At 56.4% G+C, this 26,947-nt stretch overlaps 1 protein-coding gene across 1 annotated transcript in view; it reads right to left on the minus strand.

The window, feature by feature from the left end:
- The window catches only part of ERN1 (endoplasmic reticulum to nucleus signaling 1), a 70,636-nt gene that overhangs the window by 13,708 nt on the left and 29,981 nt on the right, over nt 1–26,947 (minus strand). Inside the window, exons 2-8 of the mRNA XM_056127258.1 lie at nt 26,384–26,504; nt 9,878–9,911; nt 8,961–9,033; nt 7,703–7,775; nt 1,909–2,031; nt 1,362–1,463; nt 112–373 (exon numbers count right to left, since the gene is read on the minus strand). Of these exons, the coding sequence (XP_055983233.1) occupies nt 112–373; nt 1,362–1,463; nt 1,909–2,031; nt 7,703–7,775; nt 8,961–9,033; nt 9,878–9,911; nt 26,384–26,504 (788 nt within the window). The remainder of the gene's footprint in view (nt 1–111; nt 374–1,361; nt 1,464–1,908; nt 2,032–7,702; nt 7,776–8,960; nt 9,034–9,877; nt 9,912–26,383; nt 26,505–26,947) is intronic.

Raw genomic sequence — 26,947 nt, forward strand, 5'->3', positions numbered from 1 at the left:
GGTCCCTGTGCGCAGGGCCCCTTCGGGGGACAGATCACGTGAGCAGAGAGCCAGGCCCCGCGCTGGGCGCCAAGGACACCCCCTCCCGCGGCCCCTCCCGGGGTGACTCACGTCAGCTTGCTCTTGGCCTCGGTCTCCTTGGGGAAGGGGTACTTCCACTTGGTGATGCGGCCCACCTCGCCGGACATGAAGGTCAGGTAGCGCAGCGTCTCCACCGCCACGTTCACGTGCGGCACCTTGCGCAGCCCCTCGCGCTGCCACACGTAGAAGGCCACCACCGGGGACCCGTAGTTCTGGATCCACAGCACGTCCCCCGACTCACTGTCCACGGTCACCACCAGCCCGTCGCCGTTGGACACGAAGTGGGACATCTCTGCAGGGGTCAGGCAGGCGCTAGGGAATCGGGGTAGGCAGCCCCCGTCCTGCCGGCCCCCTCAGTCCCTACCCACCCCCAGTCCCTCCAGCCCCACCCTCTCCCCAGCCCCCTACACCTCCCCCCTCCCACCTCAGACCCCTACACCTCTCCCCTCCTACCTCATACCCCTCTAGCCCCTCCCCTCTCTCTCAGTCCCCTCCAGACCCTCAGCCCCCATCCCTCTCCCCTCTCCGCCCCCTCCAATCCCCAGTCCCTCCCCTCCCCACTCAGCCCCCTACACCTTCCCCACCCCTCAGACCCCTTCACCTCTCCCTTCCTCCCTCAGCCCCCTATACCTGTCCTCTCCCCTCTCAGCCCCCTACATCTCTCCCCTTCCCCTCAGCCTCCTACAGCCCCTCTCTTCCCCCCCCAGCCCCTTCTTGCCCCTCCCCGCCCCTCCCAGTCTCAGCCGCCTACAGCCCCCTCCTGCAGCTGCAGCCTTGCATGCGGAAGCCCAGGCCCTAGAGTCTGGAATAATCCCCTTGGCTCTGTGTCACCCATCCCAGCAAACTCGCTCAGGCTGGGGTTGTTAGACCCGAGAGCTGCCGGTTCCCCTCTGGGAGCCTCCCCTTGGGGACCTTCTTGAGCACTGTAGCCAAGCCCAGGACGAGGGGAGCTTGGAGGGAAGGGGGACACCAAGGAATTGGTGCCAGCCAGGATCACTTGCACCATGGTTGGTGGAAGTCACGGCCTGAAGTCCGCCCTCCCCGCCCACTGCCTACCCGGCCCACTGAGTCCTGCTCAGAGGCCAACAGGGCTGAGTTTTGGCGGCCGTGTGGACGGCAGCTTCCCGGCCAGGGCTGGCTTGCATTTTTGCTGGGAGTCGGGGAAACAGAGGCATGGTCAGGGAGAGGGTGCTGATGCTTAGTTCTGTTCCCCAGGCTCGGGGTTAAGTCCCTCGTTTGCTCGGCCCGAGAGCGCGAGGGGAACAGAGCCCCTCACTCACTGTGCTCCAGGTCGTCCTCGGGCCGCGACGCGGCATAGTCAAAGTAGGTGGCATTCCAGCGGAGCTCGCGCGTCTTGGTGTCGTACATGGTGATGGTGTACTCTGGGGACAGGCACCACCCGTGACTCAGGGGCCAGCGGGGAGTGAAAGGGCATGGGGAGAAGAGGGGACGTCGGGGACCCGGGGGCGCACATGCACCCGGAGGCGCCGTGTGATGGTGTAAGCCAGTGAGGGCTGGCCAATGCGGGCATTCGGGGTCAGGATGCAGGGAGCAGCATCTGGCCGAGGGGCCCCCCGTCTGTGCTTTTACAAGCTTGGTCTGGGGGGCGGGGGCAGGCAGTTTACCCTGCCAGGGGCTCAGGAGGGAGACAGTGCGGGGAGACCGGGGCGGGGGGGGGGGCGGGTAGCAGCACGGAGATGGGGAGACGGGGGCTGATCAGGGCACGCAGCCGTGCGACACCCTTGGGCGGGCAGCTCTAGACTCTGAGAGAGGAAGGCTGGAGGAGGGGAGGGCTGTGGGGGGGGGACCGCCAGACGCCCCCCTCACCTGTGCGTCCGAGGTACAGCAGCGACGTGGAAGGGCAGAGACTGTCCGCGAAGGCCGACGACAGCGTCTGCTGCTTCTCCCCGGTCAGCAGGTCCACGACGTACCAGATGTCCTGCTTCTTCCCTGGAGGGCCGCAAGGACAGTCCCGTGGATGCTCACCCCAGAAGGGAACCAATCCCACCAATCCTCAGGGGGACTCAACAGGCCCCGCCCCGCTGACAGGCCCAGGCCCGGCCTGGGACTCTGAATGGAAAGGGGGAGGGGCTGACGGGAGTGTGCCAGGCACGGAGCCTGCTCTGCTACGGGAAGGCCCGGGTTCCAGCCCCAGCACCACATGGTCCCCTGTGCCCCACCAGGAATGACGTGAGCGGATGGGATGCGCACTTTTTATGCAGCTAACCCTGGTTTAATCCCCAGGACCCCTCATGGGTCCCCTGAGGGCTGCCAGGAGTGACCGCTGAGTGCAGAGCCAGGAGAAAGCTCTGAGCACCACCAGGTATGACACAGAACCAAATGCATCATAAAGCATGGTGCCTAAATAAAATAATAATGATAATAGGGTCTGGAGCAATAGTACAGCAGAAAAGGTGTTTGCCTTGCATGCGGCTGATTTGGGTTGGATCCCTGGCACCCCATAGCACCCAGCCCACAACCCCCGGAGCCCGCCAGCAATCATTCCTGAGTGCAGAGACAGGAGTAACTGCTGAGCACTGCCAGGTATAGCCCCACAACAAATAAAGAAAAACAGATTAATAATAATAATAATAAAGTTAAAAGGTAAAGGCCCGAGAATAAGGAACACATGGAGGGTGCGGGATCCCGGAGGAAAAGAAAAAAGAAAAAACAGGTTCCAAAAAGAGCCGAGAGCACCGGCAAGTTCCAGATGGAGTAGGCGCCGCATCCCGCCTCCCCCAGATGGAACCCTGGTGACCAGAAGCCTCTACAAACACAGCTCGAGTATGCGGGAACGAGGACTTTTTCTCAAATCTGCCGGACTACACCTCCCAGGTAACCTCTGATTCCGGAAGTCACGCCCACAGCCCGCCCCCCAGCGCCATCTTTGAAGCGTTCAGAATAAGGAACACATGGAGGGTGCGGGATCCCGGAGGAAAAGAAAAAAGAAAAAACAGGTTCCAAAAAGAGCCGAGAGCACCGGCAAGTTCCAGATGGAGTAGGCGCCGCATCCCGCCTCCCCCAGATGGAACCCTGGTGACCAGAAGCCTCTACAAACACAGCTCGAGTATGCGGGAACGAGGACTTTTTCTCAAAACCGCGTGGCCGCTTACGCGGCCGCGCGACATCTCTCTATGTACAAAGTGATCAATGAGAAGTAAACCACCCAATCTTTCTCCCTGAAAATCAGAGTTAAGTTTGGAGCATGGCCACAGCCCCAGAAACACAAGGACTTAATGCAGAAACCAGCAGCTTAGAGCAGAAAAGTGAACGGACGATGAGTTAACCCAGGCCATCATTTCTGCCCAGAGGGGAAAGGGTGTTGCCCCATTCGCCCTCTCTTCTCTGGAAAGAAGGATGGTGGCCGCATGGGAGCCTTGTGGACAGCAGGTATGAGCCGGGGGTGTGGGGGCGACTAAAACCTCATGGGAAGAGGGGCGTTTTGGTCCGTCCTTCATGCCCTACCGAGGTCACCAGTTGCCCCCCACGAGCGGCTCCCCAGCACAGCCACGGCCCCAGAAGCACAAGGACTTAATGCAGAACCCAGCAGCTTGGAGCAGAAAAGTGAACGGACTATGCGTTAATCCAGGCCATCAAGTCTCCCGGAGGGGAAAGGGTGTTGCCCCATTCGCCCTCTCTTCTCTGGAAAGAAGGATGGTGGCCGCATGGGAGCCTTGAGGACAGCAGGTATGAGCCGGGGGTGTGGGGGCGACTAAAACCTCATGGGAAGGGGGGCGTTCCGGTCCGTCCTTCACGCCCTACCGAGGTCACCAGTTGCCCTCCACGAGCGGCTCTCCAGCACGGCCACAGCCCCAGAAGCACAAGGGCTTAATGCAGAACCCAGCAGCTTGGAGCAGAAAAGTGAAAGGACTATGCGTTAATCCAGTCAATCATTTCTGCCCAGAGGGGAAAGGGTGTTGCTCCCTTCCGCCCTCCTCCCTCTGGAAAGAAAGATGGCGGCCACATGGGAGCCTTGTGGACAGCAGGTATGAGCCGGGGGTGTGGGGGCGACTAAAACCTCATGGGAAGAGGGGCGTTCCAGTCCGTCCTTCACGCCCTACCGAGGTCACCAGTCGCCCCTCACGAGCGGCTCTCCAGCACGGCCACGGCCCCAGAAGCACAAGGACTTAATGCAGAACCCAGCAGCTTGGAGCAGAAAAGTGAACGGACTATGCGTTGATCCAGCCCATCAAGTCTGCCGGAGGGGAAAGGGTGTTGCCCCATTCGCCCTCTCCTCTCTGGAAAGAAAGATGGCGGCCACATGGGAGCCTTGTGGACAGCAGGTATGAGCCGGGAGTGTGGGGGCGACTAAAACCTCATGGGAAGGGGGGCGTTCCAGTCCGTCCTTCACACCCTACCGTGGTCACCAGTTGCCCCCCACGAGCGGCTCTCCAGCACGGCCACAGCCCCAGAAGCACAAGGGCTTAATGCAGAACCCAGCAGCTTGGAGCAGAAAAGTGAACGGACTATGCATTGATCCAGGCCATCAAGTCTGCCGGAGGGGAAAGGGTGTTGCCCCATTCGCCCTCTCCTCTCTGGAAAGAAAGATGGCGGCCACATGGGAGCCTTGTGTACAGCAGGTATGAGCCGGGAGTGTGGGGGCGACTAAAACCTCATGGGAAGGGGGGCGTTTCGGTCCGCCCTTCATGCCCTACCGAGGCCACCAGTTGCCCCCACGAGCGGCTCTCCAGCACGGCCACAGCCCCAGAAGCACAATGACCTAATGCAGAACCCAGCAGCTTGGAGCAGAAAAGTGAAAGGACTATGCGTTAATCCAGGCAATCATTTCTGCCCAGAGGGGAAAGGGTGTTGCTCCCTTCCGCCCTCCTCCCTCTGGAAAGAAAGATGGCGGCCACATGGGAGCCTTGTGGACAGCAGGTATGAGCCGGGGGTGTGGGGGCGACTAAAGCCTCATGGGAAGGGGGGCGTTCTGGTCCGTCCTTCACGCCCTACCGAGGTCACCAGTTGCCCCCCGCGAGCGGCTCTCCAGCACGGCCACGGCCCCAGAAGCACAAGGACTTAATGCAGAACCCAACAGCTTGGAGCAGAAAAGTGAACGGACTATGCATTGATCCCGGCCATCAAGTCTGCCGGAGGGGAAAGGGTGTTGCCCCATTCGCCCTCTCCTCTCTGGAAAGAAAGATGGCGGCCACATGGGAGCCTTGTGGACAGCAGGTATGAGCCGGGAGTGTGGGGGCGACTAAAACCTCAGGGGAAGGGGGGCGTTTCGCTCCGCCCTTCACGCCCTACCGAGGCCACCGGTTGCCCCCCGCGAGCGGCTCTCCAGCACGGCCAGAACTCCAGAACACAGAAACCAATTTCTTAACTATCTGACTTTCAGTAGAAATACTTCCAGGGTCAATAGGTAAAAGAGCAGAAATCCAAAACCAACATTTAATTCTTGAACCCAGCCGTAGAAAGCAAATCACTTCACAATGCTTTTTCAGCATGTCTGATTTGGGGGTGGGGGTAAACTCTAAATAATAGTGGTGAATCTTTTATTGAAACAATGAATCTAATCAAAGCAGATAGAGTGTTAACTAGAATGCATCTGCCTCACAGGGACGGGGAGGGGTGGGGGGTGGGGTTTTATTGGGGTTCTCATGGTAAAAATAAGTATTGGTAAAGGGAAATGTGTTTGATATTTGCATGACTGAGACATAAACCTGAAAGCTTTGTAACCTTTCCCACAGTGATTCAATAAATAAATAAAAAAAAAAAAAAAAAAAAAAAGGTAAAGGCCCTCCCGTTGTTCGTCGATTTGCTCGAGCGGGCCCAGTAACGTCTCCATTGGAGACTTTGTTTTTATTGTGTTTGGCATATCGAATATGTCACAAGGAGCTTGCCAGACTTTGCCGTGCGGGCGAGATACTCTCGGTAGCTTGCCGGGCTCTCCGAGAGGGGCGGAGGAATTGAACTCGGGTCGGCCATGTTGGTTGCATGCAAGGCAAACACCCTACCGCCAAGGAAAGAGGAGCTGGCATGACCACCTAGTTACCTGCTCCCTGAACGGGGTTGAGGAGTCATCTCAGACCCCTCCCCCCACCGCCACTGTCTCTGGCCCCAGGTGCTCCCATCAGCTGATAACAGCAAGACAGTGTGGGGTCAGCGAGCACAGTCAACCAGCATTGAAGCAGAAGACCCAAAGCCCACACCCCCATGTGGGTCCACAGTGTCCACGGCTGCCCGCGACATGCGCATTTCTGGGACAAGGCTTGGATCCGGGGAAGTGGACCTGCATGTGCTCTCCTCACCCATAGGCCAGTCGAAGGGAGCCAGAGTGCTGGGATGTCAGGGATATCCCAGGGTGCCCAGAAGTACCAGCTCACCACTGGGTTCTCAGAGGTGCAGCCCATGGGTGCCCTTTGCCCCTGGCTCCTGACATTTTTTTGTTTTTTAATTTTTGGGTCCCAAACAGTGATGCTCAGGGGTTACTCCTGGCTCTGCAATTGCTCCTGGCGATGTTCAGGGGACCATATGGGATGCTGGGGATCGAACCCAGGTCAGCCGTGTGCAAGGAAAACGCCCTCCCTGCTGTGCTACGGCTCTGGTCCCAGGCTCCTGACTTTCTGTCCCCAGCAATGACTTTTCCCTAGGGCAGAGGACTGAGGGAGGATGCAGGCAGCACCGCAGCTGTGAGGAGGGTTCCCTTGTGGGGCCCGGTAGTGCCCTCTCATTGCCCCACTGCAGGCCTTGCAATGGGGACAACCCGCCTGCCCTGTGCTTCACGAGCCCGTCAGAGGGTGCCCTGCAAAGCAGGGAGGTGACCGCCCAGTGGCCCTGGGCGATGCATCACTGGCACAGGCCGAAAGAGCAGGGCATCAGGAGACAGTCAGTGGGCCCAGGGTTCAGTGCAGAGGCGCGAGGCCCCTGGTGCTGCCCACTTCCTGGGTCCCTGGTGAGGGTCTTCACCAGAGGGGTGTGGAAGGGAACAAGGGCACAGGGTCCTGGCAGCAATCTACAACCTATCCTGGTCCCGAGGCCCAGAAATGGGCACCCAGCACCTGGTGCGTGAGCGGCAATGAGCCCTTTCAGTTCCTCAGAGAGCAAATACAGGGTATTACTACCGCCGCCACGGCAGGATAAATACAGCTCTCCTTTGTGCTACAAATGCATTTTTATTGACATTTTGGCAGCAGTGGGCTGGAAGCAAAGCAGGTGATCTGAGGCTCTGGGAGGTGTGACTCCGGGAAGGCACAGGTGGGGGGGGGGGAGGGGGGCGCAGCTTAGCTTGGGGAGCTGCTAAGTGCCGCTTTTATCTGACTCTGATAGCAGGAAAGGCTAAGAGCGGCCCATAATTAATAGGCAGAGCCTGGTTTCCTTTTCTTGGCGCGGAATAACCCGGCTCACTTTAAGTTTCATCCAATTGCTTCTGGGTATGGCGCAATCTCTAGATTACAGGGGTAGGTCAAGGCGGCAGCTCCCAGGGCTTGTTGAATGAGTAACCCCACTAATGGGCCTGGCTGCTCCCAGGTGGGGGAAACCCTCTCTTAATGGATCAGCTGATCCTGGCTGCAGCGAGCATGAAGACCAGGAGGGCAGGGGCGGGCCCGGCTCCCCCAGGCGCTGGGCCCCCGTGTCTAGTGAGACCAGAGTTTCCGCCTGCCCCAGGAACTCTTACCCATGTACAGGATCCCGTCGGAGCTTCGGCATGGGGACGCCTGCACCAACTCGGGGATGGTGAAGGGAAGTTTCTGGGGAAAAGAAAAAAGAGGGTGGGGCAAAGAACAAAAATAAGTTAACGAAGCCGTGAGCAAGCTTGAGGGTCTTACTGCTCGGTCTGTTTCTATTCCCCGACTGGACTGAAATCGGGACAACGCCGCTGATGACAGATGGGAATTTTCACAACTGGAAGCCGAGGGGGACGGGAGCCCCAGCTTCCGGAGCCATCCAGCCCCTGCTGAATGAAGCGGGACAGACAGACAGAGCACCTCCAAGGGCTCAGCACAGGTCAACTCCGTGGAATGTCTATATCCCTGAAAGCTGCCATTATCACCGTGTCTTCTGATCGTGACCCCACCCCCCACCCCCCAGGCAGTGTTTACTCCTCACTGCCCTGGAGCCTTCTCCCTGGCCACTCGCTGTCCACTCCCACGTGGGGGCTCCTCCACGCGTGCATGGTCACCACAGCTGTCGCTGGTGAGTGCCCTGCAAGCTGGGGCCTGTCCCTGGACATGGCTGCTGTCCTCTCTGATCACGCTTCATAGTGATTTTCACTCTCTGACAGTCACACAGAGTCATGGGACACTGGGTGTGTCCTCTGGTGAGCTTCGGGACACACATGTTTCTTTGGAGGTCTAGAACCCAGGAGGCAGTTAACTGGATTGTAAAGGTTTAAAGAGACACCACCAGGGGCCAGAGGGAGAGTACAGCGGGCAGGGTGCTTGCCTTGCACCTGGCTGACCCGGGTTCGATCCCCGGCATCCCTTATGGTTCTTCAGGCCCTGCCAGGAATGATTCCTGAGTGCAGAGCCAGGAACAACGCCTGAGCTTCACCCGGTTTGGCCAAAAACCAAAAAGAGGGACCTAGGCAGAATCCCAAGCTGCTCAGGCCAATTTCAGACACACCCATCAGCCGCATCTGAAAGTTCTGATACTGGCCCCACCTCTAGCCACCCTGCAAACTCTTTTTCTTTTTCCAGTTTTCTCATTTCAGCCATTCTCCCCACCCCTCTTCTAAAACAAAAAGAGGTCCACTACCTAGAGCCAGCCCTGCTCTCTCTGCTGCCCGTTCCCTGCGGTGTGACGGAGGCCGACCCCGAGGGTGCAGAGGTATTGGTGCAGGGCACTGCTCCGAACCACATGGGTCAGAACGCCCAATGTGGTTCTGCTCGTGGGTGACCAGCAAGGACCCCGGGACACAGGCTGGACACACTCACCGTCAGCCCTTCGTTGTTCTTGCCTCCAAGCGTATACAAGCTGCCGTCATTGGGGTCCGGGAGGAAAGCAGGCCTGGAGGTGAAGGGGTAAGCATCAGGAAGAGCCCAGGCCACGCAGGGAAGGGAAGAGTCCCCTTGGCAACAGAGGAAGAAAACCTCCCAGGTGGTCAGTGCTCTGCCTCAGGAAGGGGCAGTGCAGGGCCACGGGAGACGGTCAGTACCTGGTGGGAGGTAAAGGAGAAGGCCCCAGGGGCAAGAGAGACAGCTCCATGGGCTGAGCGTGGCTCTGCAGGAGGAAGGCCTCTGAGTTCAATCCCCGACACGGCACAGAGCCAGGAGCATAGCTGGATGCAGCCTCAAACCCCCCCCCCCCAAAAAAAAAGTGTGTGTGTGTGTGTGTGTGTGTGTGTGTGTGATGTGTGTATGGAGGGAAGGTGAGTGTGGAGTGATAGCGTAACAGGTAGGGCATTTGCCCTGCATGCAGCTGACCCAGGTTTGATCCCTGGCATCCCACATGGTCCCCGGAGCACTGCCAGGGGTGATTCTGAGTGTAGAACTAAGAGTAAGCCCTGAGCACAGCCCGGTGCAACACACACACAGACACACACACACACACAGACACACACACACACACGAGAATCACTGGGAGAGTTCCCTGGGCTACCTGAGCACTGCATAGGTGACACCATCCTGCCCCCTCAAAACAAGAAGAACTGGACTTGAGTCTCATCTCAAATAAGCCATTTCAACCCCATTCCCTCTCCCCCTGCCCCAAAGACCTGGCACCCCACCACTAAATCTCCATTAAATCCTAGATCTGCGCATACGTGTACTTTCAGCCACAAGTTTGGATACAGTGCCTGAATAATGAAGAAAATGAATGAAGGGGTAGAAATGAAGCAAATCAGAAAACTTACTCTTCCACATGTGTTGGGACCTGCAGAACCGGATCTGTGGGAGAGAAGAGCAGAGGCACGGTCAGGCGGGTGCTGGCACTGCACAGACGGCCCGGTCACACAGACACGGGCCTCTGGGCTGTCACTGAGCTTAGAGAATGTCAGCCAGGAAGCATGTGTCTAACTTGGAGGTGGACACAAAACCATAGTGGACCAACGGTCCCCATCAGACATATTCAGGACTTTCAGACCAGAACCACCACCTCGTTGGACACTTGGAGTGATGCTGGAGATTCTCAAGGAGAAAAGCCAGACTGTGGTATAGGAATCGGGGCTGGAGGGGCCGGAGAGAGAGTACAGCAGGGAGGACGCTTACCTGGTAGAGCATCGCCAAAACCAGAGCCAACAAGCAATCTAGAAGACAGTTTCCCTAGGGCAGGGAGAGCTGGCCCGGGTAGGTCCCCGGAGCCCTGCAAGGAGTGATCCCTGAATGCAGAGCCAGAAGCAAGCCCTGAGCACAGACGATAAGGCTCCCAAGTCAAAGCAACACAAGAAGATCGATTCTGCAGAATGGGGAGAGCGTGGGACAGGACACGTGTCCTGCATGTGCACGGCTAGGTTTGGACCCCTGGCACTGAACTGGCCACACCTGGTTCAATCCCCCCACCAGGTGGGACCAGCAAGAGCACCAGAGGCAGAATCAGGCCAAGTCCTGTGCAAATGGCCCCAGCCCTCGAGCACAGCTGGCTGTGTGCGTACAGATGTGTGTGTACAGGCAGAAAATCAATTTTGCTGATGAGAATCTATTTGGATGGTAAATGATCACCCTTTGGGGTGGGCTGAGCGCTGTAAAACATTCTTTCTTCTTAATACCTTTTGATGTTTTGACTCTATTTTTAAAAATAACCTGATTTAAGCATTAAAGATCTAGAAAACACTTTCTTAGGAGTGATGTGCCAGAGTACTAATAGAGTAGGTTGGGAATTTGCCTTGCCTACGGGTGACCCAGGTTCAATCCCTGGCATCCCATATGGTCGTCTGCGATTCAGGTGAGGGCATTTCCTGAGTGCAGAGCCAGGAGTCCCTGAGCATGGCCCAAACCCAAACCATCAAACAACCTAGAAAACACTTTCTCTACAAAGATGCTCACAGTTCCATCAGAAATGACCCGATGGTTCCACAGCTTGGTTAGATTGTGACATGCCCACCTGGCAGAAAACCAGGTTTTCTCTGAGGAAACTCAGACACTGTCCAGACACACACGACTCTCGGTGCTGTTGTGCTGGAGAAGAGATGGAGCTGTGTGCACACTGAGGGCACAGGTGACGCCGAGTGGATGCGTCTCGCTGGCCTGGTTACTGGTTCCCCCACCTTTTCTTTATTTCCCAGTATTTCTGCAGAGGCGGGCCAATGTTTACAACAATTTCTTAAGTTGTAAAACAGTTTTTTTTTTTACCCCTCCAAGTTGGTCTCATCTTTGCGGTAATCAAAGGCCGTTCCCTCCACCCCTCCACCCCATTACACACACACACACACACACACACACACACACACACACACACACGGAGAGGCTGCTCCTGAGACAGAGGTACAGTGATTCAGCCACAGGCACCCAGCAATACCGATCCACAGCCATGCTGAGGGGGCTTCAAAGCCAGGGACAAACACAGCAAGTGTGCAGTGAGGGGTGAGGAGAGGAGCGTGCTCTCGAGCGGCTAGTACTCCCTAGTACTAGTACTCCCCAAGCCCAGTTCCCCCAGGATGGCAGCCACCATCGTCCATGGACACAGTGGCACCCGCTCCACGTGTGGCCTGCTGGTTGCAAACCACGTGCCTGACTGCAAACAACGGAGGAAACTGGAGGAACTTGCGGCCAGTCAGCGTTTGTGTTTGTGTTCCCGTCAATCATGGCTCGGCACACGCTCACAAACAGACTGATGCAAGAGGCAGGAAATCAGGGCGCTGCCCCCCCCCCCACCATGCTCAGGGGAGGGAGTGATTCCTGCTGGTCACCTCAAGGCAGCGCAGAAGCTACAAGAGCAAGAGCCGGGGCAAGCACTACACGGGGAACCCCGAGGCCGTCCAGCGGGCACGGCTCTCCCTGCCCCACCCCACAGATGGCCGGGGCCTCCCCTCAATACAGGGCCTCTTCTTCAGGGGCAGTTTCTCCATTTGGGGACCTTCTACAGTAGGCCCCCAGCTCTGCGGCTCTGAGAAGGCTCTGGGGGTGCCAGGGCCAGGGAGGGCAGGTGACACCCCCACTGGCACCGCAGAGCCAGTCTTCTGTTCCAGGGCGAGGAGGATGGGAAGTCCAGGAAGAGGACCTGGGGATCCCCTTAGCTTTCCTGCCCACAGAGACGTAAGGTCCCGAGGACAAACCTGCAGGCCAGGTAATGCTCAAGCACACTCCCAGCTCTGTAGACAGATATAGTGCTCAGTGTCGGCATGGGTTGTGACAGGGCCTTTGGATTTCTCTTCCCTGAGAATCATGTGGGGCTGGAGATGGGGCAGGCGCTAAGGCACTTGTCCTGCGCTGGGCTGACTCTAGTTCAATCCTTAGCACCACCAGAAGTAAGCCCTGAGCACTGCTGGGGGTCTCCCCCACCTCTGTGGCACTGTAACTGTCCTCCCGTTGCTCATCAATTTACTCAAGCAGGCACCAGTAACGTCTCACCTCACCCCCCAAAAAACTAAACCATTTGCGGGGCTGTGGGCTGGTTCTAAATGCTGGAGCGCTGGCTTGGCTTGCAGGAGCTTCGGGTTAGATCCCAGTCAGGGGTGTTTCCCCCCCGCCCCCTCCCCCCAATAAATCATTTGGACTCAGGATCCGTCTGAAGCACTACAAAAGGCAGTCACAGAGAGGGACTGAGAAAGTCCATGGTGGCGGTCTGCTGCTGCCTGTCCCTGAGGGCGGGCCAGGGCAATGCCTGGACAAGCCTCTCTCGTGTTAGCCTGAACTTCTGTAGACTCTGAAAGGTTGCAGCGGGGATGATCTGGAAAGCTGGGGCCAGAGCGATAGTACAGCATGTAGGGCATTTGCCTTGCATGGGGCTGGCCCGGGTTCCATCCGCAACATCGCAGATGGTCTCCTGACACCATCAGGAGTGATTCCTGAGTGCAGGGCCTGAGCATCACTGGGTGTGATCCCAAAAGAAAAAAAAAAACAACTATAAAAAATAGTTGGAAATCTGGTAAAATTTTAAAAGGCAAAAGAAAAGTATCATCTGAAAAAACATGCCCAGCCTCCCATATGGTCCCCTGAGCACAGCCAGGAGTAATTCCTGAGTGCAGAGCCAGGAGTAACCCCCTGTGCATCGCCAGGTGTGACCCAACAAGCTAAAGAAATATATAAATAAATAAAAATGAAAAAACATGCCACGAAAGGTGGTTTGTGGTTTTGCTTTTCCTGGCAATTTTCAAGTGTGTGTGTGTGTGTGGGGGGGGGGGTAGGGGGTGACTCAGGGGGGTGCTGAGGATGCTGGGCCTGCACACATGCAAACTTCAGAAGGAAAAAGGTGTGGGGTTGCGAAGTGAAAATTCCCTTGTTGGGAGAAGTTGATGTGTCCAACAACCCTCTGGGCCATGGTGCCGTCTGGCTCTTGCCAGCAGGTCGGGTTTCCCCAAGGGGGGTTGTGAAAGCTGCATCCAGGGTCCTTTTCTCAGGCCTGGATTTCATGAGGGAGAGCCAGACTATTTATGCTTTTCACATGCTCGAGGTAATTCTGATGCTGACTCTCTAGAAACCATCGCTTTGAGGCCCCTGTTTTCCCTTCCAGCTCTCTCTCACCCCTCGAACCCCCTACCCTGAGAACCGGAGTAAGTTCCAATGACCAAATCTAACACACGCTTGCTAGTCCTCCTTATCAGCCTGGCATTCTCCCCTCGAGCCACAAACCCGTGCCACTTCCAGCCACTTCTGGGGCAGCCCAACACGACTGCCCGACCCCCCCCTTCCCAGCTCAGGCAGGCTGCTGGGCCCTACTCCACCTGGCCAGGCTGGTCCTTGGCTCCTCCCTGTTCAACCTGTCCGATTAGACCCAAGTCTGGTAACATTCAATCTCCTGGACACGTTTCTCCAAATCTGGATACTTGCCTTCTCACTGAAACCATGAGGCCACCCCCATTTCTTCCTGGGGCCATGCCACGGTCCCCTGACCAACTTCCTGTCTTAGGCTCGGTCCTTTCGGAGACATGCTCCACCCATTGCCAGGCAGGCCTTGGCAAAGGCACATCTGTCCCTCCCCGGCTCTCCACCGGATGGATCCTTCCGGGCTCCCCTCTGCCTGCCGAACCCTTCCGCCAGCCGCTCCTGCTTCACGGTGGTTTCTTCACAGGGTCCTCAGTCATAAGAGAAACCTGACTATTTTATCTTTTACGCACAGTCAGATCCAGATGACTTAGGTATTTAGGGTCCAATCACTGAGAAGCTAAGTTTAAAAAATAAAATACACATAAACTAAAAGAAATTACTTCAAGTCCTCCCCCTGCCACCTTCCTCCAGCACTGCTGGGAGTTCCACCCCCCTCCCCCCAAAAAAGAAATGACTTCATTCCTAATTATAAATATTTTATTGTTTTGGGGGTTGGCACATCCAGCAGTGCTCTGGGCTTGCTCCTGGTTCTGTGCTCAGAGATCACTCATGGCAGGGATGGGGTACCATTTGGGGTGCCAGGGATCTAACCCGGATTGGCCACGTGCAAAGCAAGCACCTGACCCCTTGTACTATCTCTCTGACCCCTTTCATTCTTTTAAAACAGAATTTCTTCGGGCTGGGGCAATAGCACAGCGGGTAGGGCGTTTGCCTTGCATGTGGCCAACCCAGGTTCGATTCCCAGCATCCCATATGGTCCTCTGAGCACCGCCAAGAATAACTCCTGAGTGCATGAGCCAGGAGCAACCCCTGTGTATTGCCATGTGTGACCCAAAAAGCCCCTCCCTCAAAAAAAAAAACAGAATTCTTACTCTGAGCACTGTTAGTTACAATACCATTAACAACAGGGCTTCATGCATACAACATTCCATTACCACACCCTCTCCCAGAGATTCCCCCACTCCATCCACTCCCCTCCCCCCCAGATTCTTTCTAATGAAATGACATCAATGGACAGTGATGCTTTCCCTCTTAACCACGATTACTGAGGAGCTCTGTTGACCTCTGAGGTACGGCCTACCTGCACCCACTCTTTCGGCTGCTTCTCGCTACCATCCCACATTGATCTCGTGTGGGAACTGAATTTCCGTACATCAACTGCTGAACACGGAGTCTTTCCAGAATGCCCTCCCGGACCAGGAAGCACAGTCTCACACAGACATGCCAGCCTGGTGTCAGACACATGTCAGCACCGCTGTGGACTCTTCAGATTAAGATAATCCGCAGGGGTGTGTTTGCTGCAGTGCCCTGAGGCCCTCAGCACGTGGTTTGGCTGTCAGATGCAATGCTCCCCGATTATCTTTCCGTCACTTCTCCATGCCCACCATCACCCGGCTCTCTCCCTCCAGCCCTGGCAGCCTCCCCAGCAGGGCCAATGCCCCAGGAAGCCGGAGCTGGCCTCCTGTGCATTCTCTGTATTGATAATGCAGCATGTCTGAACCGGGGCCTGAGTGCACGCAGACCCTCTGGTCTGCAAACAGCCCCGGGTGGGTGCATCTGGTGTGTCTTGTATAGCTATCTGTGGGTGAAGGGTAGGCGCTGCCCGGCGAAAGCCAGGCCCTCAATCATGAGAATATGCTGCTGTGTCACTGGGCTACATTCCTGGCTGTGTATCTCCTGTAAGACATGCACCAGAAGTTCCCGTGGGCTGCGTGCAGGAGGAGGCAGCATCCGAGTGAGCTCCTGGGGAGGGTGGCATCGGCCTTGGCTCACTCTGACTTCACGTACAACGCTGGCTGCAGAACACCAGGGGTCAGTGATCAGAGACTTCAGCACTGTGCGGGGAAGATGGGCGTTCGAGCTCATTTTCCCTCATGGAAAGGAAGCCTGCACCCAGGAACGAAAATGCTCCAAAAAGCTGCCAGGGGCAGGAATCTGTCTACTTACTCATATCTGAGCATTACTGTAAAGTCCAGGGAGACGGCTCAGGGGGCTGGGAAGGGGCTGGGGCTCAGGGAGCGGGGAGGGGAAGCCTGAGGGAGCCCTGGGACCCCTCTCTGGCACCTTCTGGTCCTCAAGCAGGAATCTGAAAGCAGTCCCTGAAGCCCACCAGTCCCTGTGGTCCCCAAATCCAAAAGAATGAGATAAAATCAAATTTATGAGAAATAACAGAGGGGAGGGCCTGCTCTTGATGGCCATAGTGAAGCTGGCTGCTAGCATCATATATGCAGCTTTTTCACACTGTTTTTTTTTAATTTTTTTAAATGAAAAAGGAGAGAAAGGCACAAAAACAATTTCTTAAAAATCCATTGAAGGAGAACCTTTCTAATAGGTTAAAAAGAAAGGTGTGTTTCTCTGACCATTCCCTGATTTCATGGGGATCCACAGGCCTGGGCAGGTTTTTGGGAGCACACGGACCCTCAAACCTTGCAGAAGGGGATGGAGCGATAGCACAGCAGGTAGAGCATTTGCCTGAGTGCAAATTGTCCTTCCCTGCGCCCTGGCCAACTCTTACTGCGTCTTGTTTTTGAGATATGGGCCGTCCTCCTAGGTCTTTGGAGAAAGGTCTGTTCAGCTTTCCTGCCTCCTTTTTCATGGGGCTGTCTGGTGGTCCTTTTGAGTTTTATCGGTTTCTTTGATACCATGAATATTAGCCTCTTGTCAGATATATGACTGATTTTTTTTTCCCCTTACACTCTGTAGAAACTTTTTAGTGTGATGTTGTTCCAACTGTTAATTTTCTATTGTCTTTTTTGGTGGTGGGGAGAGGGGATGGAGCCCTACTGCTCAGAAATCATTCCCGGGATGGTGCCTGAGGGGCCATCAGTGGTGCTGGGGAGTGTAGTGGGTCTCCCCAGTGCAAAGCCCCTTGTCTCTTTGTTTCCTGTCCTGTTTTGAGGCGGGAGGCCACTCCTGCTAGTACTGGGGTGGGTGGGGCCACACTGGGCTGGGGATGGACCCTGGGCCTCCCGCATGCTAGGCCCTTGGGCCCATCGCCTGATTCCTCTGGAGCTCCCTGGGCCTCTTTGTCAGGTGTCCTCCTGTGCTTGCCTGGGAAGTCCCGTGACACCGGGTGCGAGTAGCCTGTGGCAGAGCGAGCCACTGCATGCTGCTGTGTAAGGTCACCGGTCTGTCTGCAGGCTCGGTCCACTGTCCCTCACACTTCGAAGCCAGAAAGCAGGCTGGTGGCCAGTGTCTGCCATTCATTTTCAAGATGGTGTTTGGAATTATTCTAGCAGATAATTATGAGTATCAGGGCTGTCCTCTTCCCCTCCCCCCACCAGAGGGAAAAAGAGGGAGGGAGCAGACCGAGGCTGTTGGTGGTTGGCAGGTGGAGAGACTTATGAGGACACAGGGTCCATTGGGGCTTCATTTCTGATCATCTGGGCCTGAAGCACTGACCCAGAACATAACAAATCGTAGGGAATGGTGGCTTAGAAAAGACACTGGTGGGGCCGGGGTAACAGTACAGCAGGTGGGGCACTGGCCCCGCACATGGCTGACCCAGAACGACCCCCCCCAACACATCCCGTATGGTCACCAGAGCTTTGCCAGGAGTGACCTCTGAGTGCAGAGCCAGGAGTAACCTCTGAGTACTGCCTGGTATGGTCAAAGAAAAGAAAAAATAGAAAAGAAAAAAAAAAAAAAGAAAAGGCACTGGCTTGAGGGCGCCTAGGAGCACTGTGGCCTGCAAGCAGCACCTGGCTGTCTTCGTGGGAGAGTGACCAGTGCTGGCGGCGCGGACAGCCGATGCATGCCGCAAAGAGTGAGATGGGCCAGGCAGAAGAGCCAGCACTCACCTGGGCTGCACACAGGGGCCCTGCGCCCCAGGAATGCCGGGCGAGCCCCGTCCCTAAGTTTCTTGTGCTTCAGTCAAACAGGCAGCCCGTCCTCCTGGCGTCCGTGGTCAGAGGGACCTTGGTCCCTCCGGGGTGGAGAAACCCACGCAGGGCTGCTGTGTCCAAAGAGATCCGCCAGGTCGCACACCGCGGAAAGCACTTGTCCCTGCCTGAGTGACTCCATGGAGACAGTCTTCTGATTTCTGACGGAACAACGTCTCCCATTTCTGGTGCCCCCACACCTCCCCCCGCCAAAGTTCTGACAGGATTTCAGGATCATGTTTTGGAACCTGCAAGTTTTGTTTTGTTGTTTCTTTCTTTCTTTTTTTTTGGAACGGGGGTGGGGGGGGGGGGAGTGTCACACCCGGCAATGCACAGGGGTTACTCCTGGCTCTCCAAGGCGCAGTAAGAGTTGGCCAGGGAGTGGGGAAGGACAAACCCCAGTGTACTGTGGGTGGGAATACACAGTGTTTCGGCCACTACGGAAACAAGTCCGCAGGGTTCGAGAGACGGTCTGTAGATTTACCGCAGCAGTTTCACTTCCAGGAAGTTATAACAGCGGAGAGAGAAATGGAGAGACCGTGGACCAGGCACTCGCCTTGCACACCACTGTCCCTGGCTCCATCCCTGGTACCCTAAATGGTCCCCAGAACACCACCAAGAGTGGTCCCTGAACACAGAGCCTGGAGTAAGCCCCGAGCACTGTCAGGCATAGACCCTGACACAAAATAAAACAAAAAATAGGAAAAACACAAATTTTGAGAAGCCCCGAGTGTGCCTGCGTTCCATGCTGCGCTGCTTACCGTGGTCCAGCAGAGACAGCCGGGCGCCCAGTGAGCCAGGCGACATGGTGCTCTACACAGCAGAGTGGGGGCTGAGAGGGAAAGGAAGCCTTGCAACACACGGAGCTAGCTGGGGGTGGGGGGCGTGCTCAGTGAAATAAGCCAAAAGGAGAAGGACAAATTCCGAGCGATCACAGCCATGTGTGGGATATAAAGAACCAAGGCATGGAAACAGACAAAAACAGCCCCAAACCTTCAGTGGGGAGGGGGAGGGTGTAGGTGTACCCTAGGCAGCGTGGGGGAGGGGTGCATTGGTGGGGCATGACAGCTGACTTTTAAAGAGGTGTGGAGAGTGCTCCTGAGAGCTAGGTTGACACAAACCAATGCCATTTTGATTAAAGATAAATAAAACAAAGGGAGGCTGGCTTAGGATAGGGGGGAACAGGCCGGGCGAGTGGGGAGCTCCCCAGTCTCCTGTGGGGTGGGGTGGGAGTGCTCCCCCATACCGCTGGCTGGGAGGCTTCGTGGAGAGAAAGAACAGCAAGAGGCCCGAAAGGCGCCTCCCACACACACAAACCTGAAGACCTAGGGACAGAGGGACAAGGGGCAGGTCGTCTGTGGGCAGGCCCTGGAGGGAGGGAGGAGGAGGAGAGAAGGCCCCAGAGAGGGGAGCCCAGGAAGGGGAGGAGCAAACAACAGCCAGAGGGTCCTGGTCCTTGGAGAGAAAGGAGAGAAGGGAAGGAGTTAAGGAGGATGGAGGGATTTTAATCCCAGCTGAGGGTGAAACCAGCCGGGCTGGTCTGAAGGGCCATCAGCAGCCACTTCCTCAAGAAAACAGGAGCTGCCTCGCTGCGGTCTGAGAGGAAGAAAAGGCAGAGAAAGGCGCTTCACTCCCCAGAACTCAAGTCTCCCAGGAACAAGGCCTGGGTTCAAGAGATCTGGGGGGGGGGGGCGTCGTCCTCTGGGGGTCCCTCTGGGGGAACAAGCACTTTGGTTATCTAAACCCAAGACCTGGTTTTCTTAAACTGGGGGCTAGACTGAATGGGTGGGGGGGTGGGGGTGTCACAAAAATCCTGGCAACCAGAAAGAGTTTCTGCACGTTCAACAACTGAAACGTGATTCACAAGCACGACCAGCAAGGCCAAGCCCGCTCTTTCCAGAGTGCTCAGCCTGTGTTGCATTTCTGGGGCAAAAAAAGGTGTCAAGAGGGATGGAGAGACCCAGGTTAGGGCGCTTGCCTTGGATGTGGCTGCCCGCAGGTGTGGCCGACCCCAGATGCTGATTAAGGTCCCCTGAGCACTGCCAGGAATGGCCCCAGGCACAGAGCCAAAAGAAGCTTCCACCAGATATGGCCCAAGTCCCAATACCTGCACCCTCCCCACCCCAACAACAACAAAAAGGGCCACATGTGGGAAAAGTTTCAGAAGCCATCTCTGAGCCTGCCACCCAAGGAGGCTATCCGATTTAGAGTGTGAGGTAGAAAGTCTCAAACAGGCTAAAAAAAAGTGGGGGGGAACCTCCAGATTTTCCAAGGAGTCCAGTTCGAGGGCAGCTCCGACGCCAAATGTCCTCAGAACCCAAGAGGGCACGGTGAGCTTCCCTGTGGGTCCCTCTGTCAGCCTGAGAAAGCTGGCGACACGGAACACCCTGGGGACATGACATGCCCGGCCGGACAATGTCCTCCTTCATCTCCACCTTGGCAGAGGTGCCATGGCCCTCAGGAGCCTGAGCAGGGATCAGGAGCTGGGAGGGACGCGGGTGAAGGATCCCGAGGGTGCCAAGCGGCGTGGGCAGGGAGCACCGTCACTCAGAAGGATACGGGGACAAGTGACAGTCACAGCCACAGGAGACCAGCTCGTCTGCGTCCCTCATACAGAGGCTGGAGTCGGGGCTCCTCTGTGGGGGGACGGGGACCCTCCCTGGCCAGAGTACGTGGGAACCAGCCCCAAGGTGAGGGAGGAGGAGAAAGGGGGATATGGGACCGACCAGGGGGTCTGGGTCCAGGTGAGATTGTTGGGCTGTGTGTAGAATCTTCCATTACAGACACAGAGGGAGGGATGGGGGGAGGGGAGAGAAGGGAAGAGAGGGGGAGACAGAAGATGAGGGGAAAGAATGAGAGAGAATGAGAAGGGGGGAGAGAGGGGAGCGGAGGAAGGGGGAGAGAGAGGAAGAAAGAGGGAAAAAAGGGGGCGAGAGAAGAGGGAAAGGATGAGAGAGTGAGGGGCATCAGAGGCATTTCCAGCGGGGGCTTCAGTGAGGAGCCTCTGGAACTGGGGGTGGTGGGGTGAGAGTACAGTGGGGAAGGCACTTGCCTGACATGTGGATGTGGCTGACCCGGGTTCAATCCCCTGCATCTCAATGATCCCCAAAGCACAGCCATGAGTGATCCCTGAGCACAGAGCTAGGAGCAAACCCTGAGCACAGCCTGGTGTGGCTCAAGAAACAACAACAACAGAGAGAGATAAAGAGAGAGCGAGAGGGAGAGAGGGAGGGGGGAGGGAGAAAGAGAAAAAGATGGAGGGAGAGAGAAAGGGAGAGAGAAAGGGAGAGAGGGAGAAAGAAGAGGGGGGAAAGAAAGAGGGAGAGGGAGAGAAAGAGGGAGAGAGGGAGGGAGGGAGAGAGGGAGAGTGAGGGAGAGACAGAGAAAGAGGGGGGAGAGGGAGGGGGAGAGAGAGAAAGAGAGAGAGAGAGAGAGAGAGAGAGAGAGAGAGAGAGAGAGAGAACTCCAACAAACAGAATCAGGGTGACAGAAGCAGCAAGGTGACCAGTGAGTGGATGTGACCGAGGGTCGGGGCCAGCCTGGGGACATGGCTGCGAGGGCAGAGACAGGGCAGGGACAGGACAGGGACAGGGTAGTGCCCACAGCTCAGGACCAGGCTTCACCGTGTGGCCCCCTGCCTCTCCAAGGGACCAGCTGGTGAGAGTCCCTCGCCCTGCCCAGATGTTGCTCCTCCTCCTCCTAAACCCTTCCCTGGGAGCACCACTGGGGAGCGCTGGAGAGGAACACGGGGAGAGCTCAAAGCTGGGACCCCCGCCCAGCCCACGGGCAGCTGACCAGGCTGGGGCTGGCGGACAGTGTCTTTGCACCAGGAGAACTCTGGGAAGATGCTCCCGGCGAGGAGACCCAGCACGCAATGGGGACGATTTCTTTCTTCCTTTTATTTATTTATATTTTTGGAGAATGGGGGATGCGGATTTTGGGCCACACCCAACCGTGCTCAGGGACCACTCCAGGCTCTGTGCTCAAGGGCGGGATGCATGCAAGACAAAGGCGCACTGTCGCTGCCCGCTGCCCCCGGGAGGTGCTCTTCAAACCCCAACAGCTGGCTCTGTTCGGACCCTCTCTCCTAAGGCTCTGAGAGGAGCTAGTCTAGTCGGGAGCCCGTCTGGGGCAGGGTAGCAGCCGGGCTGCCCACCTGAGCCTCACTCCCAATGAACGAGGATGACTGGAGTGAGACCCAGACCCCCGTGCAGATACGCCAGAGGTCGCCAGGGAAGAGGCTGCCATTGCGTGGAGACTAGAGGGTCCCCAGCAGCACAGGGCCCTGACTTGCCAAAGTCAGCCCCACCAAACCTTCCCAGCAGACGACAAGCCCAGGCACCCTCTGTCCCCATGTGGGCTGCGCATGCAGAAGGGAGACATCAGCTGTGCTCACTAGGGAAATTTCAGAGAGACAGACAGACAGACAGTCGGACAGGGAGCAGAAATCACAGCTGAGAACAGCCCGCACCTGACGGTGTCAGCTCTCAGGCCCCTGCCTTCCGCCACTGCAGTGTGAGAAACCTCCACTTCTGGGAACGGGGACACATGTTTGAGTAAGAGACAAAGGCACCTGCCAAAACCAACTCAAGAGGGAAAAAAACAAACAACCCCCCCCCACCATCCCCCCAGACCTCTCAGTGGGTTGATCCGGGAAGTAAGTAAACATTTAAGAAGCCGTGAAACGGAGTAACAGTCATCTTGAACCTGCAGAAACCCAGTCTGACGAGGGAACAAGGGAACGTATTTCACCACACAACTGATGCATCATTTCTGTTGTTCCTGCTGTCGTTTTTGTTTTTTAGGGCAACTGGCACCGTTTTTCTCTTTTTTAAAAATGTCACATAATGGGATTAGAAAAAGAGCACCGGGATTAAGGCCCTTGCACGTGACTGACGCCCTTTCAATCAATCCCCAGCACTGCAAGGGGGCCCCTGAGCACCACCAGGGGGCACTCCTGAGCACAGAGCCAGGAGTAGCCCCTGAGTATCATGGGGATGGCCCCAAATCCCACCCCCTCAAAACACTTTCACGTAATGGTTACACCCCACATTTTTGCAAAAGAATTTGCCATAAAATCCGTCATGATTACGTGGTGAAATACTGTAGAGTTGCTGTTGGCAATTTCCTTCCATTGGATCCTGGCTCCCTGGATCCCTACTTGCCAGGTGGTGACCTCGCGGGCGGGGGCCAGTGCTGCAGACAGCCCCACACTGATCGCTGGCCTCCTCCTGGCCGCTTCACTGCAGTCTCGAAACAGCACCAAGTGAGGACAGATGTCCTGGGAGCCCCCTACCTGGGGGATCAAACATCCTTCCACAGGCTGGAGGCCACAGGTGGGAAATCAGCAAGGGCGTGGGGAGGACCCTCATCTTGGCTTGCAGGCGGTCACCTTTGTTCCGGCCTCCACGTGAGGAAGTGAGCGCTGATCGCCACTTCATGTCAGGGCACTCGTGCCCTCTGGAAGGCCCGATCTTGGCTCATCTACACCCACTCACCTCCCCAAGTGCGCTCACAGTGGGTACGCAGCTCCAGATAATGGATCAGGGAGGGGTGAGGGGTGGAGGTTACCCCCCTAACACGGGACTGCGACTCCTTGGCTCAGTCTCCTCAACGGCACTGCACGGCCAAAGCCCTGCGACCCGCCACTAGCTCCTGTCCCGCTGGTCTCTCCAGGGGAAGGCACGATGGCCTGGGGCATCTGCTGGAGGTCACAGGGCAGGGGACAACATGGGCACCAAGCGTGGTTCCGGGGCTTAGGGAGGCTGGAGTGGCAGAGATCAGATGGCCACCGCCTACACACAGCTCTGCTTTCTGCCGGACCCGTGGGTGGGGCCCACTCTCTCATAGGCCCCCAGCCTCCAGGCTATTGCTCTACAAAGAAGCATGGCAATCCTTCTTGCACAAGCTCAGACACAAAAGCGTCTCCAGGGCGGCTCTGTCTAAGCCACACACGGCTCTATCCCTCCCTCTGGACGATCCGACCTGCCATTCACTCCCAGGTAGGGAGCCGGCACTCACCTGGCATTTAGCTGTCCAACGACATGATTAAAAATTACTTTCCTGGGGTCGGAGCGATAGTCCAGAGGGGAGGGCACTTGCCCTGCACATGCCTGACCTGGATTCAATCCCTGGCATCCCATATGGTCCCCCAAGAACCACCAGGAGTGATTCCTGAGTGCAGAGCCAAGAATAACCCCTGAACATTGTTGGATGTGACACCCCCCCAAAAAATTACATTAGCAAAAGAATCTGAGACATTAAAAAGATGACGAGAGAGGCCTTAATCAGATTTCTCGAATTCTCCATTGAGTGTGGTTCTGCTCCACCCTGCTCTGTGTCCCTGCGTCCCTGTCAGTGTGGGATTCACTCTTTCCGCCACCACACTCACCTCCCTCCTTCCCGCCGCTCCCCTCCCCGCTGCTCCTCCCTCCTGGCCTCACCTGTCACCTTCCAGTGTCTAGTCCTCCCACACAGGGCTGAGGGGATTAATCTGGAAGCAGAGTGAGTCACTCTGACCAGCTCCTACATTAAAGGTCCCAACCTGTTCACTCTGACACAGATGCATCTGTTCCGGGCACCAGGGCTCGACACCCCTCTCTCTGCCCGTCTCCCCACTCCCTCTCCATCCCTAAGCTCCTCCCAGACAGACACCTGGAACAGACACCTCTGCTCCTTCCCAGTCTTTACCGAGACTAGAGTCCAACCCACCCACCCAGGCGCAGGGCCCAGGCTCTGTGCCAGGACGCCTAGGCTGATCCTCCAGCTGGAGCCGCCTCCTGGCAACTGCTAGTGCCTCCCCGAGGTGGCCACAGCCTTGTCACGGCAAAGTCAAGGCCAATCCCTGAGGCCAATTCTCCCAGGACAGGTCAGATCCATTCTTAGGAGTGAATGAATAACCACAAGACGGGACATGGTTGGGGATCGGAGCGACAGCACAGCGGGGAGGGTGCTTGCCTTGCACGTGCTGGAGCCGAGTTTGATTCCCGGCATCCCACATGGTCCCCAAAGCACCACCAGGAGGGATTCCTGGGTGCAGAGCCAGGAGTAACCCCTGAACACTGCCAGGTATGTCCCCCCCCACACACACACACAACCCAACCCCAAAAAAAGACAGGGCATGGTTTTACTAGATACAGTGAAGGCTCCTTGTAGAAATGAAGACTTGGGGCTATGATAAAAACAACTCATGCTGGCAAACACGAAAGCGCAAATCCCCCTGAGCCAGCCTGTCTGCCTGACAATGGCATTCTTGGATTTGCTGGTTTTCAACAACAAAGTAAAAAAAAAAAATCTGAATTGAAAAAAACAAAACAAAACTTTCCTGGTTTTATGCTTTTGTGGCTTCAAGGTGAACAATGACATTTTTGAAGCCCGAACGCCATGCTCAGACATGGGGCCACGCACTCCGGAGAAAGTTTGGGCCCCTCTGAGGCACAAAGCTGGTGGATGCAGAGCCCAGACAGGGGAGACAGCGGGGTGTAGGAGAGCCCCGGGCTGGGGATTAGGATGCACGGCCTGACCTATGCCGAGCCGGCCCCGCCTGCCAGGCTGTTTGGGAACATTTTATGAAGGCAGGAGAAACACTGGCTGAGCTTGTGAAAATAATGAGTCACAGAGCAGTGACGACAGAGATGGCGCATCGGGCCCCCATCATGCGCCTCCCGGGGCGACAAAGGGGCCGGGGATTTGCAGGCCTCGTCCGGGAAAGAGGGCTTTGGTAACTGTAGTCTCCCAGCAGCTGATGGCAGGCCACGCTGAGGACGCAGGGGAGGAACAAGAAAAACGAGCTCCGCATGGAGCAAAGCGGTCAGCATGGCCCAGAGACCAAGCTGACATTCCTCGGTCGTGTCAGTCTCTGCAGAGACAAAGGAGACCTTGAGGCTGAGAGGACGCCTCGGACGGAGGCATCCATGTAGGCTGCAAAGCATTCAGGGGTGACGACGACAGAGCTGAACACGTGTCTTCACTGGGGCCAACCTTGCCAGAACCATTTCTAGAATATTCACAGAGCCTGCACAGGAGCAGCTATGAAGCATGGTGGACACACGCTCTCTGAGCCTCTCTTCCCACCCTCCTCCCACTTGTCCCGTCTTTGATTAAATAATGCACAACTGGGGCTGGAGCGATAGCACAGTGCGTAGGGCATTTTCCTTGCATGAGGCCAACCCAGGTTCAATTCCCAGCATCCCATGTGGCCTCCCCGAACACCACCAGGAGTAATTCCTGAGTGCAGACCCAGGAGAAACCCCTGAGCATCGCCAAGTGTGACCCAAAAAGCAAATAATAATAATAATAATAATAGTAATAATGCACAACTGTCTTTCTCTCCCACATGGCAGAGCCTGGCAAGCTACCCGTGACTTCTTTGACATGCCAAACACAGTAACAAGTCTCACAATGGAGACGTTACTCCAATGGGCCCGCTCGAGCAAATCGATGAACAATGGGAGGACAGTTCTACAGTGCAACAGTCTTTCTCTCCCCTGAGCACAGGTGCCTGGGTGGAAGCGGCCGAGCAAACGCCCACCTGCCCCAAGGACCAAGGCCCCTTACCTTCCTTCAGAGTCCATTTGATGGAGCCCGTCCTCTTGCTGACAGCGTGCAAGCTCCCGTCCAGGGTAGACACAAACAGCAAGGTCTCAGGAAGGGTGACGGTGCTGGGGCTGCCGAAGATCTGCAGAGAGACAGAGAAAACTTCCTTGTCAAGGTGATGCTTCCTTCGCCTCAGGCAGGCCTCCCACCGACGCCCACTGCCACAGCTCTCAGAGGAAACCACAACTGGAGTTACCTCGGCCCCCTTCAGGGTGTGGGTCTAAACTGCCACGGAGCTGGGACTGGAACCCAGCAGCCACCTTCCCTCTCGGCAGTGACCCTTCCCAGGACAGATGGGCTGATGACCCCCTTGGTATGATAAAGACGGAGATTCTTTTCTTTTTTTCTTTTCTTTTTTTTTTTTTTTTTTTGCTTTTTGGGTCACACCTGGTGATGCTCAGGGGTTACTCCTGCCTTTGCACTCAGGAATTATTCCTGGCAGTACACAGGGGACCATATGGGATGCCAGGGATAGAACCTGGGTCGGCCGAGTGCAAGGCAAACTCCCTACCCGCTGTGCTATAT

The sequence above is a fragment of the Sorex fumeus genome, unplaced genomic scaffold, assembly GCF_029834395.1.
Source record: "Sorex fumeus unplaced genomic scaffold, SorFum_2.1 ptg000063l, whole genome shotgun sequence".
Lineage (NCBI taxonomy): Eukaryota > Metazoa > Chordata > Mammalia > Eulipotyphla > Soricidae > Sorex > Sorex fumeus.